The sequence below is a fragment of the Python bivittatus genome, unplaced genomic scaffold (genome assembly GCF_059951505.1).
Source record: "Python bivittatus isolate LINGU-HERP-01145 unplaced genomic scaffold, Pbiv_v1 ctg000070_np1212, whole genome shotgun sequence".
Taxonomy (NCBI): domain Eukaryota; kingdom Metazoa; phylum Chordata; class Lepidosauria; order Squamata; family Pythonidae; genus Python; species Python bivittatus.
Window position 1 is genome coordinate 29,917,324 of NW_028277034.1, and position 18,439 is coordinate 29,935,762.

The 18,439-nt window shown below is 35.9% G+C and overlaps 1 protein-coding gene across 2 annotated transcripts in view; it reads right to left on the reverse strand.

Moving 5' to 3' along the window:
* Positions 1-18,439, reverse strand: part of LARP1B (La ribonucleoprotein 1B) — a 67,594-nt gene that overhangs the window by 3,688 nt on the left and 45,467 nt on the right. For both annotated transcript variants that reach the window (XM_088132857.1, XM_088132856.1), the window contains exons 16-18: positions 17,235-17,379; positions 320-429; positions 110-237 (exon numbers count right to left, since the gene is read on the reverse strand). In XM_088132857.1, the coding sequence (XP_087988983.1) occupies positions 110-237; positions 320-429; positions 17,235-17,379 (383 nt within the window). The remainder of the gene's footprint in view (positions 1-109; positions 238-319; positions 430-17,234; positions 17,380-18,439) is intronic.

Sequence of the window (18,439 nt, forward strand, 5' to 3'; positions counted from 1 at the left end):
ATAGGTATGCTTAATAGTGATTCACTGGTATTGGTCCTTCTCCTTTAAAAAAAAAATCACTCTTACATTTTATTTACATTAATTTGTTTGAGAGACTGTGAACACTTACATCAACTCTGAAGTCTTCCAATCTTTTAAAATTCAACAAGTATTCCTGAAGTTTGGGATCAATAGGTGGAGTTTTAGACTGCGAATACTTCAGATAAGCCCAAAATTTTTCTAGCCCGTAAAGTTGGCCTAAAATAGAACAGGTTAAGCATATAAAAATATAAAGCATGAAGTTAAACAATATTATGAGAGAAGTATAAAAATGCATTACCAGATTCATAATCTCTTTTTGTTTCTTCTTGGAAATCTTTGAAGATCTCTTGCCTGAATTTCTTTTCCAGCCCATAACTATAAAAACGGAACAAGCATTCCAGGCCGTACCTATAAAACAAGGGACAAATAAACAAACAAATTTGACTCCTAGTGACTTCATGATCATGCCCATGTAGTTATTCTTTGTTACAATGCAGACAAGTGCAGAAAAACATATACAGTAGTTATTTTTATCTGTGCTGTTTATACAATGTTAAAGTATGATATTTCCTGGCAATTTTTTAGCCTCACAACTTTCATAATATGGTAAATTTTGCTTCTGTAATCCCCATGACACTTTCCCTCACAGAGAAGTGAAAGAATAAGAAGATTCAGTATAGCAACTTGCCTCTCAGAAAGGCACCTCTTTGTATCCCAACTGAAAAGTATACTAATCAGAGACTAGACATTGATTAAATAGATACCTTTAAAATGGCTTTATATATAACAAAACAAAAACCAAAAACAATCCTATGTGTTTCATGACAGTTGTAACTCATACAGAAAACCTATTCTGACCTGGTCATTAAGGCTGGTGTCAGAAGTAAAGCACAGTGAAACAGAATAAGAATTTTGAATAGTTTGTTATCAAATTAATTTATGCAAATGAAAAGTGTCAACAAAGTAACATTTAGCTTCAGAACAGGAAACTTCTAAAACAATTCTATGCAACTGCATAAAGAGACAAATTAGTAGGGCTCCATTTCTGTAGAGTGGTTTTAAGTAATTTCCAACTATCACAAATCAAATTAGGTATGAGAGCAAAAGAAGACTAGAGAAAGAAAGCTTGACTTTGGGGAAGAAATCAATTTTTTATAGTAATTTTATTAAAAATTACAATTACAACAATAAAAACTAATACAAACTAAAAAAAAGTAAAAGAATAAAAAGAAAAAACAGAAGGTGCAGAAAAGAAAAAATAGAAGCAGAAAAGAGAAAAAGAAAAAAATAGAAAAATAGAAAAGAAAACATAAGAATATAGAAATATAGTAAAGAATAGTAAAGAAAGTAAAGGAAAAGAAATATATAAATGACTTCCGTTTTCATCACAAGTATAAACAATTTTAGTAACTTATCACCTCCTATTAAAATACAACAAATGATTTCTTCTTTCCATATCTCTTATCTATAAACAAATCTTTAAAGCCTCATAATTTCAGTCCTGATGTAACAAAAGTCCATGAAGGGTTACCAGAGGTAACAACATATCTATTTTAACCTTGATATAACAAAACTACTTTATATTTCTTCCTTTTACTTCTAACAATCTTGATCTTTAGTCCCTTCAAATAGTCTCCTAGAACTTGATTTCTTTTCATTTTTTCTTTGTCCCTTCTCAAAAAACTCTTTAAAGCTTTTACAGGCCTCTTTTGTAAATCCAACATAGGAAAATTATCCAGGACATTCTCTTTGTTTCTTATTTGTATACCCCTTTTAATTATTAAGACATCAGCCAGTTTCTTCTGAATGCCCAGTGTACCATCTTTTCCCATATTATCCTTGTAGCCTGTCATTTTTAAATCGATTTTCAGATGAATCTCAATCTTGTCAGGTAAAACTTGTTCCTTTTCCATAACACCATCTAAACACAGTCTATCTATGGAGGCAGGTACTCTTAAAATTAACTTCTGGGACCACTGTTCAAAAATATCCTTTAATATGTCCAATGTTAAAATATTTTTGCTTCATTCTGTATTTGTACGTTGAGTTTAAGTGTTCTTCTCCTTCAACTGTAATCTTTAGTTCCTTCTAGTTCCCTCTTGTGTTTAATTTTAAAGTCTTAACTTATTATGTTTTTTTAAAAAAGAATTCAAAACAAAATAATTTTCCCATGGGAAGGATTTTTTAATAATAAATCCTAAAATCTTATTTCAAATTTATCTGGACTCTTAGTCCATTTGTGACTTTCTAAAATCAAAGTTTTAATCATCCTTTCACTGTTTATTCATATATATTACACACACACACACACACACACACACACACACACATTAAATCCTTAAACTTGTTTTTAAAACTTCTTTTGCTAAGGATTGGAGGAAACTTACCTGGCACTGTAAAACTTGTCGATCCAAAGGTTCCTAATAGCTGAAAAGCAGTTAACAAGCAATTTCCAAAAGTGATTAGAAAAGGAAGTATGCAAAAGGCGCCAACTGCAGTTTGAGCAAGATGGCTATTCTCTTGTTTCCCAGAGCTCTAAACCCACTGGAGACTGCTATCTTGTGGTCTCCTCACAAGGAGTAACTGTCTGGAGCACTTGTGGTGATCTCAAGTCCTCTCCTTGTCCGGAGAGGAATTATTGAAGAGCCAGTCTACTCACCGGCCCTTCATTCCACTGTAGTCATTGGCTCCACTTTTTGCAGAACCATCTTCAGTCTAAATGGCAGACTGATGTCAGGAAGAAATCACATTGTTTATTTAAAAAGTCAGTATTAAAAGATTGGCAAAAATCAATGACAATTATAAGCCTCCACTTCTCTGTGGTCTTCCAAAAATCCACAAAGCAATGGTTCCACTATGACTAGTTGTTCAAACAGGCTATCCAATGGTGAAATTCCTAGTCTATATATGAAATACACTTCCAGGAACTGATCATAAAAAGCAAATCCTTTGACAGCAAAGGATTTATGGAAAGAAAAAAAAATCCAATGTTAGCAATACACACACACAATCAGCTGTTATGTTGCCAATCTCTTTATGAGTATCCCAACAAATGAAGCATTAAAATACCTACAAATCTGAGTGAAAAATATACAATATACTCAAAAGCTACACAGAACTAAGACAGATCACTGAAATAACTACCTGCTGCATAAATGCTACAATTTTCAAATATGGGAACAAACACTACAAACAGATGGCATGACTGTGAGATTACCAATATTATATAACTTGTTCATGAAGGACCTGTAACAGCCACAAAGAAACCAATCTTGTAGCTAAATATGTTGATGAACATGGCATTTGTACTTTGGGATCACAAAGAACAAGGTTTGGAATAGTTCCTGCAAGACTTAATTTAACAAAATCCAACAATAAAATTCCCAGTGGAAAAAGAACAAAACAATACCCTATCTTTCCTAGATTTCCTAATTAAAATAACTAATACCAACCAATTACTGAAATCAATTCCAGTCCCATGGGGGAAAAAATGATTGAAATAATAAGAGATGTGAAATCAGGATTTCCTATGATTCTTGATTCTAAGCTGAAAGCTAAATTAGAAATGGTGAAACAGAACTAAGTAAAAACAACTTAAAATTTAGAGACATACCTGAGGACTTTGGTAAAGAAGATTTAAAAAGAGAAATGGAAAACTTACTTAAGACTTATCTTGATTTGGACATGGCCAAACTTTGGAAATTCATGAAATTTATAGAATAAATTCCTGGGCAGCATGAAGGAGAAAACTGCCACATGACTTACATGTAAAATTTATGTACGTATTTTAAGATAAAGGAGGAAATACTGACACTAAAAGGGAGCAATACTCCTTAAAATCTGGAGATACAATAATCGAGATTCTACCAGCTGTACTTCTAGACATACTTTCGAAGAAGAGAAATTTGAGATTTGTGACAACTTTCTTTGGGACAGAAAGATTAATACAGCTGGGCTACTCCATTTTCTCTAGATGACTTTATAGATAGTGCCAAAGCTTTGTGCACTCCACTGATGATATTACCAAAATGCTCTAATACTTAACTGTAGCAGAACAGGAGAATAAAGGCCAAGGACAGATTTCAAAAACTGAACCAAGCAGCTGCTACTTCTTCATAAATGAATTCAAGAACTGATATTACAGACCCAGTTAAAATATTTTCAACTAATATGAATGGGCTAAACAGTTCATTGAAAAGAAAAAAAATATTAAAGCTAAAAAAAGGCCCATATTATATGTCTTCAAAAGACAAACATCAAAAGTGATAATATAAATCTGTTGGAATACAAATATCTCAGATAAGATTTAATTGAATTCTTAAAATTCTTGGACAGATGAAAAAAATGGAGTAGCTATATACATGAAAAACTGGCAATAGAATTTGGAAAAACAAATACGAGACAAGGAAGGGAGATATATAATACTATTTCCAAAATGAATCTGGAAAAAATAATTTCCTCAGTCTATGCTCTAATTGACAATAAAATAAAATTTTATGAATTTTTTTTCCAATCACTTCTTGAAATTGAAGGGGTAGATATTCTAATTCTTGGGGATAGGAATGGGGTTCTCTCTCCATACATGGATAAATCTACTTTACTTAAAAGGAATATTGGTGAACTCCCTCAAAATGTCTTAGACTATATGTCACTACCTTTGCTTTTGGATGCACAGAGATATAAGAGAGAGAATAGAGATATATAGAGAGAATATTCTTATTACTAATCTGTTCATAAAACAAGTATCTGATTTCTAATTCATCGTTAACCAACTTTATAGGTGTGGAAGTGAAAGCTCCTACTTACCCAGTAACCCATAACCCAGTAAATTAAACAACTTCTGGATTGAAAAGGTAGAGCATTAATGAACTTTTATTATTAAAAGAGGACTTAAGTTGAAATGTCATCAGGAACTAAAGAGCTTCTTCCAATAACTTATGATGTTCTTTACCCATAGCATGGAATGCTACCAAAACATTTATCTATCTATCTATTTATCTATCTGGCATCAAATAAAAAGAAAGCTACAGGTAGTCCTCAACTTACAACCACAATTGGGACCAGAACTTCCATTGGTAAGTGATGCGGTTGTTAAGTGATTCCAACCCAATTTTATGAACTTTTTTGCTGCAGCCGTTAAGCAAATCACATGGTCATTAAGCGAATCTGACTTCCCCCATTAATTTTGCTTGTCAGAAGCCCCCTGGGAAGGTCACAAATGGCGATTACATGACCCTGGGCTGCTGCAACTGTCAAAATACATGCAAGTTGCCAAGCACCTGAATTTTGATCACATGACCACAGAGACACTGCAATGGTTGTAAGTGTGAGGACCGGTCGCAAGTCACTCTTTTCAGCACCACTGTAACTTCAAACAGTCACCAAATGAATGGTCGTAAGTTGAGGACTACCTGTATACAGAAACAGAAGGCTATACTGCTTATAGCCTTATACGATAATTAAAATCAAGGCACAAACTAGCTCAATTTTAGACTTAGAACAAAAGATAAAAGTAATTCATAATCAACTAGATTTAATGGAAATAAATGAGACTTTTAAGAAATGGATTTTTGTTAAACAGAAATATTTTAAAAAAGGTAATAAGTCATATAAATTGCTGGCTTACCAACTGTATAAGGAACAAGACAAAAGAAGATTGTTTCCATCTGAGATGGAGCCTGACATGTTTTTATAATGAAGAAGAATATGGACAATTTGTTAATTATTACTCTAAATTTCATAGTAAGTAGACATCTGATCTGGAAAAGACTAAAGAATATCTAAACAAAACATTACTTATAAAATGTATAAATCAACAAAAAGTTCTTAACTATCCTATAACTGTAGATGGAACCAAAGAAGCAATAACAAAAACTGAAGTTGAATAAAGCTCCAGGACCTGATGGTATTTCTGCAATGTATTATAAGAGTTTTGGTTAAACCATTAACTGAGATAATTAATGAGATTCAGGAATTGGAAGAACTTCCTTTGTCATGGAAATAAGCTTTTATCTCTTTGATTTACAAGGCAGAAATGATCTGACCCACCTATATAGATCTATTTCCTTACTGAATGTGCATTACCAGCTATTTATAGCAATACTTGCAATGAGAATAAAAGGTTTTTTAACTGAATTGATACATTCTGATTAGACTGGATTTGTTCTGAAAGGATACATAAGAGACAACATGTATTTTGAATGTTATGGATAAATCAGAAAATTAATGTTGGTGCAGAGAAGGGTTTTGATAACTTGGTATAGTCCTTCATGCTTGCAATGGTGAAAAAGTCTATAAAGAGCAAGGATCCAAGTTAATAAGTTTTTTTTTTATCATAACAATACACAGTATTTATAAGGAACAAGAAAAGCTTGCCATCTTTCTCCTTTGACATTTTTATTGGCATTAGAGCCATTGGCAAGGAAAATATCTCAACAAAACTGCAGGAGTTTAATTCATAAATCAACAACATACATTGAAATTATATGCTGATGATGCTGTAGTTATGCTTAGTCTGTCAAAGAATTCTTTAGGATTATCAGTGGAATATGTATAACAGTTTGGCTGCATGTCAAGTATTCAGATGAAGACAACACTCATTCTGACCCAAGATGAAGAAGTGAAAGCATCTAGTTATTATAGTGCTCTGACAATTTTTAAATTTTTACTTCTATAATATCAGACTAATCTTTTATTAATTACTGGTCCTTGTGCACAACTGTATACGACTAATTTCCAAACAAACTGTGTGTGAACTGTTTATACTTTACCATCAAGAGAAGATTATGGCATGGGAAAGAGGAAGAAATGACAAAGAATGAATTCTGGCATGCAAACATCATTTAAACCATCCAAGCATTAAAAAATAGATGACCTTATAGAATGTAAAAAGAAGGCGACTGAAGATAATGTAAGTAACGACAGGACCAGTATTAGCATTATTAATAATCCAAGCCCCTGGTACACTCCAAATAGATATGAGGTGTTGAACTGGGACTTACAAGATGGAAGTGTAGTGGACCACCCCGTTTACAACAGCAGGGAACCCAATTCCCTGGGCCCCTTAGACATAACAGTTTCCTCTTCTGAAGTAGCTACATCATGTTCGGTTGCACCATTTACTACAAAACACTGTCAGGAAGAGATTTCTAAACATGAGACTACAGATCTTGCAGTTTACTGTAGCTTACTGATGGCGCAGACTGTTCTAACAATTTTTGATTATTTAACAGAAATAAAAGTGAAAGTGGATTCATTAAAAGAGTCCCTTGATATATTTACTCAGTTCTTTTACAATAAATTAACTCAGATGGCTGAAGCAGAAAGCTCTGAATCCAAAAATGATCAAGCTGGTGTAACCCAAAGTAAAGACTCTGTAGCTGAATCTACTGAAAAAAGAGAACCCCCCAAAAACCTGCCCTTCAATTTTGAGATATGGAAGGGTTGAAAATCGAAATCAAAACAACCATAAGTTGCAAACTAATCAGATTTACCTATAAATCACCCTTAATAGACTCAACAGTGGAAGGTGGGGTTCAAAGAAAGCAACACATTATTCCCTAAGTCAGTTACTTCAATGTCATTACTATGCAACTGACTTACACTTGGTAGAGAAGCTTCTGAGTAAGATGGGCTATAAGCAAATCCTACTGACATTCAAACTGTCTATCATTCCAAGTATGCTTTTTAAAATGAAGCCTTTGCAAGCCACTTTCCTAGTAATTTCAAGGCGTGTATTTTGTGAGACACAGATCTCACCACTTTTTGGGTCACTACATCAAGATGCTGCCAGCATTTAAGTAAGAATCAAGGAGTGGCTGCTGCCAGTTGTAAAGATAACAAACCAGCCCTGTCCTTGGGAGAAGCTTATTTGGATTAGCAATTTCAGGCAGAGAGAGGACGACAGATTGCAGCTGAACCACTGGAGGCAGAATTGACACCTCTAAAGCCATGTCAAGCTGTGAACAGGAAGATCTGTTGAAGAAGTTAGAGGATCTTATGCAAACTTTAACCACAGTGCACAAGACAGCTGCCCCACTAATTAACTTGGTCTCTGTGCCCTATACAGAAGGCTGCAAAAGTAGTACTAATATGAGTTTATCTCCATCACCCCTCGAAGACAGGCAACTAGACAACCAGTTTGCATCACTGAAGATTCAAATACACAATGGGGAAACACAAATTAGAGAGATTGTAAATCAGCACTTAAAGGTCTCCATCTTAGCTTCATTAAAAGGCACTTGGATATCTGACATAGGCTGTTCCAGTGCAGCAGTTGGCAATGCAGGAGCCGCCGGATGTAAACCTCCCCCCCAGTCTTTCCCAGGAAGTGTCTACAGCAATACTTTTGCCTGCCCAAATTGAATGACATTCAACTAATATTACTTCTCTAGCCTTCATTTCCTGAAACATTGCAGGGTGGAAATCTAGAAGTAGAGATCCATCATTTCTGGCACATATTTCCAGCTACGACATAGTCTTTTTTCCAGGAAACATGGTGGTTTTTACCTTTTTGCCACACTGCAACAGTGGCTGATGACCTTTGCCCCGTTTGTTCTAAACGGACATCTCAGAAAGCAGCAATAATCACTAACTTTGTTAGAGGAAACAAGTCAAGTCTCTTTATTCAGTAATACTGGATGAAAGAGAAAAAATAAGGGTATTTGGATGATGAACCACAAGGCTGGGAGCAGTGTTATCTGAGAGCTCAAATTGGAAGTGTAGTTGTGCCTTGTACTTTCCCACTAAGATTACCCCAATATCTTTGTTCAAGGTAGAAAATAATGAATTTTCCCTTCTTACTTCCAGAATATACTAATATTATTTTGTTATTATCCATTTTCAGCCATCCTGAAAGCCATTAATTCTTCTTTTAAAATTGTATCTATACTTTTTTTGAGTTCTATAACTACTTTTAGGCACCAGCATTAGTTGTCTCTTTTTAAGTTTGGGGCCTCAGCTCATTTTTTACTTTTAGTTCAGATCAAAGACTGATTCAGAAATTGCTTAGTCTTCAAGATCATACATCCTGATCTAGCATTAGGTCAGGATCTCCATTGTACTTTGGTGCTTTTCTCAGGACTAAAGTTACCATTTTCTTTTAAGGTGTCTTCTTGCCTTATGAGTAGAACGATCCATTTATCTTGTTCATTCAAAAAGAAAGGTTGACACCCTGAAAAGTGTTTGTTGAATCAAAATCCTGGCCCTATACATGGTACAGGGTAGGCTTCTTTTTCCCACTTTCAGTGTTTCACACAAATTTACTCCTAAATATGATGCCTACCAAGTTGGTTTTTTGACCAATGGCTGTGTTGGTTTTATTACCACTGAGAGACTTTTTACCCCCTGAATTGGATGTAGTCCTGCAGTAATTTAATAATAATTGATCCTCAATTTAATTTCTGCTGTACCTATTTTATACAACAGTGTTTTTATGTTCTTGATTAGCTTGAGGCTTTTTATGCATTTTAGATTTATAATCAAAAACACCATTTCCCCAATCTCTATCTTTCACTATTTCTCTGCTATAATTATTAGAAATAGTATGCCTGCCCACATGTTAGGGAGTAGATATAGGTATCAAGCTGTTTCACTCTGCTGTAATGTATTTGCCTATGCACATATGTGTATTTAAAATAATATATAAATATACAGTGCATTTGGAAAGTATTCAGACTCCCTTCACTTTTTTCAATTTTGTTATGTTGCAGCCCGATAATACAATCGTACAAATTCATTTTTTTCTCATTAATCTACACTCAGTACCCCATAATGACAAAGTGAAAACAGAATTTTAGAAATGTTTGCAAATGTATGAAAAAGGAAAAACTGAAATATCACATTGGCATAAGTATTCAGACCCTTTGCAACAACACTTGAAATTTAGCTCAGGTGCCTCTTGATTGTTGCTGAGCTGTTTCTACACCTTGAGTGGAGTCCACCTGTGGTAAATTAAATTGGTTGGACATGATTTGGAAAGGCACACACCTCTCTATAGAAGGCCTCACAGCTGACAATGCATACTGTATCAGAGCAAAAGCCATGAGGCCAACAGAACTGCCTGCAGAGCTCAGAGACAGGATTATTGCAAGGCACAGATCTGAGGAAGGCTACAAAAAAATTTCTGCTGCACTGAAGGTTCCCAAGAGCACAATGGCCTCCATGATTCTCAAATGGAAGAAATTTGGCACAACCAGGACTCTTCCAAGAGCTGGTTGCCTAGCCAAACTGAGCAATTGGGGGAGAAGAGCTTTAGTAAGAGAGGTGACCAAGAACCTGATGGTCACTCTGACTGAGCTCCAGAGATCCTGTGTGGAGATGGGACAAAGTTCCAGAAGGGCAACCATCACTGCAGCCCTCCACCGATCTGGGCTTTATGGCAGAGTGGCTAGATGGAAGCCTCTCCTTAGTGCAAAACACATGAAAGCCTGCTTGGAGTTTGCAAAAAAGCACCTGAAAGACTCTCAGACTGTGAGGAACAAGATTCTCTGGTCTGATGAAACCAAGGTTGAACTGTTTGGCCTCAATTCTAAACATTATGTCTGGAGGAAACCAGGCACCACTCATTACCTGCCCAATACTATCCCAACAGTGAAGCATGGTGGTGGCAGCATCATGCTGTGGGGATGTTTTTCAGCAGCAGGGACTGGGAGATTGGTCAGAGTTGAGGGAAAGTTGAATGGAGCAAAGTACAGAGATATCCTCAATGAAAACCTGTTCCACAGTGCTCATGACCTCAGACTGGGCTGAAGGTTCACCTTCCAACATGACAGCGATCCTACGCAAACAGCCAAGACAACAAAGGAATGGCTTAGGGACAACTCTGTGAATGTCCCAGAGTGGCCCAGCCAGAGCCCTGATTTGAACCCTATTGAACATCTCTGGAGAGACCTGAAAATGGCTGTCCACCGATGGTCCCCATCCAACCTGATTAAGCTTGAGAGGATTTGCGAAGAAGAATGGCAGAAAATCCCCCAATCCAGGTGTGCAAAGCTTGTCATGTCATACAGAAAAGGACTCCCAGCTGTAATTGCTGCCAACGGTGCTTCAACAAAGTACTGAGTAAAGGATCTGAATACTTAAGTACATGTGATATTTCAGTTTTTTCTTTTTAATAAATTTACAGACATTTCTAAAATTCTGTTTTCACTTTGTCATTACGGGGTACTGAGTGTAGATTAATGAGAAAAAAAAAATTTGAACGATTGTAGTATCAGGCTGCAACATAACAAAATTGAAAAAAGTGAAGGGGGTCTGAATACTTTCTGAATGCACTGTATATAAAAAGATAACACTCAAATGCTGACATGGAACTTAAAAGTGAATGAAAAACAAAATTTGCACTTAATAACAGGGTTCAATATTACTGCAACAAAGTATCAAGTATCCAGGAATTTATTTGACAAAAATAATAAAAGACCTATTTAAAACTAACTATTCACAGATTTGTAAAAATATAATAGATATTTCAAGATGGGGAAAGCTGAAATTGTCTTGGTTAGAAAGAACTGCAGCCATTAAAATGAATATGCTACGAAGACTTAACTTTTGGTTCCAAATTATTCCAATACATATTGAAAACAAGGTATTAAATGACAGGCATAAACAAGTAATGAATTACATGTGGTCAAATAAAAAACCAAGGATTAAATTAAAAATCCTGGCTTGAAAGAATGAGGCTAATTGATAGGCTTGAACAAATGAGGTGAGCTGCAAATCTCAAATTGTATTACTAAACTGCCTAACTTGGATCATGGACTGGATTGTATCTGCTTATTGTCTGGCCACATTATGGAGGAGCAGGACTTCCAGATGGCCTGAATAAATATCTCTGGATAGAAATAGAAACAAACTATCATGCGATAACAAGCAGTATATTGAAACTCTAGGAAAATACACAAAAATAATCAGTTCAGGTGTATTTCCCCTTCATTCTTAAATGTTTATTTTTATGAAGAGGAAAACATAAATGTACACAGCAGAGAGATAATAATCTGTACAGACTGCAAGATTTTATTATTAAGACAAATATAAAATCTCTTCAGAATTTTACTTCACAATGGTCTTGTGTACTTGACTGGTTTCAAAATCTTCAGATCAGTAGTATAGTATTAAAAGAACTGCAGAAACAAGGGGGATACTTAGAGATTTACTAAATTTGAAGATCTTATAACACAAAACTTGAAATATTTGCTGAGTTTTATTTGTAAATTGTTGTTCTAAACATTTAGATCAACAATAAATATCTTAAATAGATTGGTAGCAACAGCCAACTAGAGAAACTGTTTTGTTCATTAGATAAAAGTTTATTGAAGGAAGAAAGGAGAACTAGTGAGTTGTTTGCATTCACTGAGGACAAAGTCTGAAGAATCCCTCATTTTAATTCTGAAGGACTAGATCAAAGAGAAATTGTAAGACAAAATTGTAGCAAATCACCAGGCTTAAATATGTATACCTAAAGCTTTTCACAAAGCTCATGTAGGAAACAGATTTTCTAATAAAATTACATAACATGATTATTATTAGTATTTTGGTGGGGAAACTCAATCATTTTATGAAAAAGGATTTGGGGGAATGAAAATCAAAGGCCAATTGGTTTAATATGTATCCTGCTTAATTTTTTTAATATACAATTAACCTACAGTTTAATTTAGTTATTTAACATAAGAGAAAAAAGGCTTATTGAAGAAGAATTAATATTTCCCCCCCCCCAAAGTATGTTTTTTTACCATTCATTCTTAGCCACTGTGTAAGATAACAAGCATATTTTATATTTGGGACTTTGATTTTGATAAATCCCTGAACAAAAGCTCAACAGCCATGGTATAAGTTGATGAGTTCTAGGATAGAGCAAACTTGAAAATGACCAACACATTTTTTCCAGTCTCGCTAAGTAAATCAAACACTACAACCTACTAAATTCTACTCTTCAAGCAGTATACAAAAGAATATAACTCAGCTTTTTATCAGAGCATAAATACCGTATTTTTCCATCTATCAGACGCCCCCATGTATAAGATGACCCCCACTTTTCCAACCCAAAATTAAGAAATCAATATTTTAAAGATAAAGCAGAACACATTTTTATTTAGTAATTAGGTAACATTTACATGATACACTCAGTGGGAGGAGGTCCAAACGGTGTCTCTGCAGCTCTATTTCCATGTTCTTTTGCATAACTGATTATATTCAATCACAAGTGAAACTGCCGATAGCTTGTCTCTGCAAACAGACTTCCTCCAATTGGTTTGTTCAGCATCAGCTGACATCAGTTACATAAGGCCTGTGATTGGAGGAAGCCTGTTTGCAGAGGCAAAGTATGGGCAGTTTCGCAACCGCACGGTTCTCTCCTCGGCTTACTTCCTTGCATAAGATGCCCTTCAATTTTTAGTGTAACGATTTTAGAAAAAAAGTATCGTCTTATAGATGGAAAAATACGGTAACTGCCATCTTAATTCCTTTCTTGCAAAAAAAAGTAGGAGATGTCCTGCTGTTTCTTGGTTCTTGGTTCTCCTAGGTTCTGTTCATATATATAATGTTGTACCCCAAACAAATCACAACATGATTTAGCATTATGGACCCTCACAGTGCCTTAGAACTACTGTATGTGCAAAGCAGGTATTATAGCTTGCTCAGTAAACTATGGTTAAACTACCTTTGACTTAGTATTATGTGCAAACCAGACCACTGAACGAACAAATAATTTAACGTCTGGGGAAGAATTACATAACTTCAGAAAGCTTCAGTTTGAAGTAAATTCAAATTTAAAAAGATGTATCAGAATAAAAAAGTGAAGCAAAAACAGAGGGAAATAGATAGCAAAACAAGATAAGAAAAGCATTATCACAAACACATAAAATTAGCATATCATTTGCATTCAAAAATTTGACAAAATATATTCTTTTGACTATGATACTAATAGTCAAAGATGCTTACAGGATGAGAGCTTTCAAAAGAAGCTAGTGGATTTTTAACCCTCTGAGTTAAGAAAAAAGATGTATAGGAACTGAGAGGAAATAAATCAAGAAGAAAAAGGTGAACTCCAGATAAGTTACAACATGACTTTTGGGGAAGAATTTTGACAACTGAGAGTAGACGTATTCTTTACATACATAACACTAAACATAGACAGGTGTTATCCTCTCATATTCAAAAAAGGAGAGAGATAAAAATGGCAGGAGTTCTGTATCAGTTCCTGGCAGATGGATTCATTAAAATCAGTTTGTTGGTACATATGGTATTATTTCTATGTGCCAAAGCAACAGGTGAGCAATGGTAACAAGTCAGCATTAAAATTAAACAGCTGAAGAACTAAAGAAAAACAGAATGTGGGAATCAGTGAACTGAGTTTTCAAAATGGAGTGAAAAAAGCACTGGGATCCTTAGAATCACCTTGGAATCTGTGACATTTAAATTGTTCAGGGTCTGATATAGGGCTTGGAAATAATTTATCAAATTTGCAGCAAATTAGATTAAAAATAAGTATAAAGTGATGCATATTAGGCTGGAGAATCAAGACTTAAAGTATATTAATAGTAGAGTTCTGAACCCATTAATTAAAATCTTGAATAATTTGATGCAAACATCAATTTAATGTACAACAGTAGCAAAAAAGCTACTGTTACATATTAGGGACTAAAAAAAAATAATTAGCCTTAGAATGCCTTTATATAAAAGTATAATGTTACTTTTTATTAGGAATATCATATACCAGTCTGTCAACCTACAGTGGGGCAAAAAAGCATTTAGTCAGCCACCAATTGTGCAAGTTCTCCCACTTAAAAAGATGAGAGAGGCCTGTAATTTTCATCATAGGTATACCTCAACTATGAGAGACAAAATGGGGAAAAAAATCCAGAAAATCACATTGTCTGATTTTTAAAGAATTTATTTGCAAATCATGGTGGAAAATAAGTATTTGGTCAATATCAAAAGTTCATCTCAGTACTTTGTTATATATCCTTTGTTGGCAATGACAGAGGTCAAACGTTTTCTGTAAGTCTTCACAAGGTTTTCACGCACTGTTGCTGGTATTTTGGCCCATTCCTCCATGCAGATCTCTAGAGCAGTGGTGTTTTGGGGCTGTTGCTGGGCAACACGGACTTTCAACTCCCTCCAAAGGTTTTCCATGGGGTTGAGATCTGGAGACTGGCTAGGCCACTCCAGGACCTTGAAATGCTTCTTACGAAGCCACTCCTTCGTTGCCCAGGAGGTGTGTTTGGGATCATTGTCATGCTGAAAGACCCAGCCACGTTTCATCTTCAATGCCCTTGCTGATGGAAGGAGGTGTTCACTCAAAATCTCACAATACATGGCCCCATTCATTCTTTCCTTTACACGGATCAGTCATCCTGGTCCCTTTGCAGAAAAACAGCCCCAAAGCATGATGTTTCCACCCCCATGCTTCACAGTAGGTATGGTGTTCTTTGGATGTAACTCAGCATTCTCTCTCCTCCAAACACGAGGAGTTGAGTTTAGACCAAAACGTTCTACTTTAGTTTCATCTGACCATATGACATTCTCCCAATCCTCTTCTGGATCATCCAAATGCTCTCTAGCAAACTTCAGATGGGCCCGGACATGTACTGGCTTAAGCAGGGGGACACATCTGGCACTGCAGGATTTGAGTCCCTGGCGGCGTAGTGTGTTACTGATGGTAGCCTTTGTTACTTTGGTCCCAACTCTCTGCAGGTCATTCACTAGGTCCCCCCGTGTGGTTCTGGGATTTTTGCTCACCGTTCTTGTGATCATTTTGACCCCACGGGGTGAGATCTTGCGTGGAGCCCCAGATCAAGGGAGATTATCAGTGGTCTTGTATGTCTTCCATTTTCTAATTATTGATCCCACAATTGATTTCTTCACACCAAGCTGCTTGCCTATTGCAGATTCAGTCTTCCCAGCCTGGTGCAGGTCTACAATTTTGTTTCTGGTGTCCTTCAACAGCTCTTTGGTCTTGGCCATAGTAAGTTTGGAATGTGACTGTTTGAGGTTGTGGACAGGTGTCTTTGATACTGATAACAAGGTCAAACAGGTGCCATTACTACAGGTAACGAGTGGAGGACTTCTTAAAGAAGTAGTTACAGGTCTGTGAGAGCCAGACATCTTGCTTGTTTGTAGGTGACCAAATACTTATTTTCCACCATGATTTGCAAATACATTCTTTAAAAATCAGACAATGTGATTTTCTGGATTTTTTTCCCCATTTTGTCTCTCATAGTTGAGGTATACCTATGATGAAAATTACAGGCCTCTCTCATCTTTTTAAGTGGGAGAACTTGCACAATTGGTGGCTGACTAAATACTTTTTTGCCCCACTGTATTTCTAAAAGTTATACTACTAGTGAATTCAAAAAGAAAAAAAAATAGTATTATCCAGAAATTGAAGAATCTTTGTTTAAAAAACATGACAATGAGTGAGCAGGAACAGTAAAGATTATAAATGGCATTAAAATATATAGAGAAAAAAAATCTCTCTAACATGTTAAAATGCTAACATCTGAGGGTAATTTAATGGCACTAAGCAAGCAGACAAGACAAGAGGAATAATTTTCATATAGTGAATAATTAACATCTGAAATTCCCAATTTAAGATTTAAAAGAAAACTGGACAAACTTATAGACAATGTGTTTATAAACACTCGGCCATAGGAGCTAAATAGAACATTCAAATTGGGAGGCAATACATTTCCAGCTTCCAGTCATAAACAAGGGATGACTGTTTCATTTCCTGTGTATCCACTTCTCCAAAATACCTCAGCGATCTTTCTTACAAAAGAGAAAAATGGATCCTGGCCATTTAGACTAGTTCTTAGGTTGTTTAACACAATTAAGCCTGAAAAGAAGACTCAGAACAAGGATATGCTTCAGTTTGTTATTGTTTGCTCAAAGCAAGGCAAGTTCTTTAACATATTTATCCTTTGAGATACACTTGTTTACATTTTTTTAAAAATGCTAGCCAATAAGGAAAACGGAGCAGGATTAGACCCCATGTAACTTTCAATTGTCTATCAGATCATTGTTTCTTCCTAATATTCAGCAATTAACTTTAGCTTGTGTCATGGTTGAAAATAATTCCTGTTACTTTTCTCTGCTGAAAGAACTACTCTATTTTACAATACCACTCTTTCAAAAGCACCACACCAGTACTAATACTGTTCTAAAAGCAATTATGAACTGTATCTGATTTTAGAAAACAACAAAACATCTAGCATTACCTATAGTGTTCTTTTGCATCATCTAGAGCTAGTTGTCTGAATTCTTCATACATTTTCTTATTAAAGTGGTCTCTGAGAAAGAAGGACCAGAAACGAAAAAGTGTGTTCATTTCTTGAGACTGGCCAATTCCCAACCGTTTCCTTTCTAGAGACAAGAGAAAAAAACAGCAATGAGATAACCTGTTCAGAATTATATTTCCTCTAGTTGATGAACAGACAATTTATAGTAAAATATATTATAAAGGCAGCAACCTAGCTAATAATTTGAAAATAATTATCTGAATGTTAAAATCATATATCACATTTATCTATGAGTGTGTTAAAATTAATATTACTCCATTCTTCCAAGAAGGTCAGTAATTCAAAGCTTGTGATTGATCGCTCCATACAAAACACCAATGAACTTGTTCTTTCATTCTGCGTAGCAGATTATCTGGATCCTTTTCAGTCAGGATTCAGACCAGGATATGGGACAGAAAAGGCATTGGTTGTGCTTTTGGATGATCTCTGGCATGGGCAGGATGGGGCTGTGCATCCATCCTTGCCCACCTTTCAGTGGCTTTTAATACCATTGGCCGTGGTATCCTTCTAGATAGACTCAGAGGATTGGGGATGGGTGGCACAGTGTTGTACTGTACACCTCCTTTCTCCAGGGTCAGTTCTGGTTGGTGGTGATTGGGAATAAGAAATCCCACCCTTGGCCCCTACTATGTGGGGTTCCGCAGGAGTCAGTGCTTTCTCTGCCTCTGTTCAACATCTACATGAGGCTGCTAGGTGAGCTCATCCATCATCATGGGATGAGATATCATCAGATACCCAATTATACATCTCTGCCTTTGGCGAACTAAGTGATGCTGTGGACATCTTCTGTCAGTGTCTAGAGGCCGTGAGGGTCTGAATGAGGAACAACACGCTTCAACTGAACCCTAGTAAGACTGAGTGACTTCAGGTTTTGGGGCCTGCTGGTTGGTTCTAGGACTATGGCATCTTTGATGCTGGATGGGGTGGTACTGCCCCAAACAGACCCTGTGTGCAATCTGGGGGTCCTTCTAGACTTAGGACTCCTGCTCGAAGAGTTAATTTTCAGAGTTGTGCCTTTGCACAACTTCGTATTGTGTGCCAGTTGTGCCCATTCCTAGATCGAGGGGCTCTATTCATGGTCACTCATGCCCTGGTCATCTCCTGGTTAGATTTCTGTAATGTGC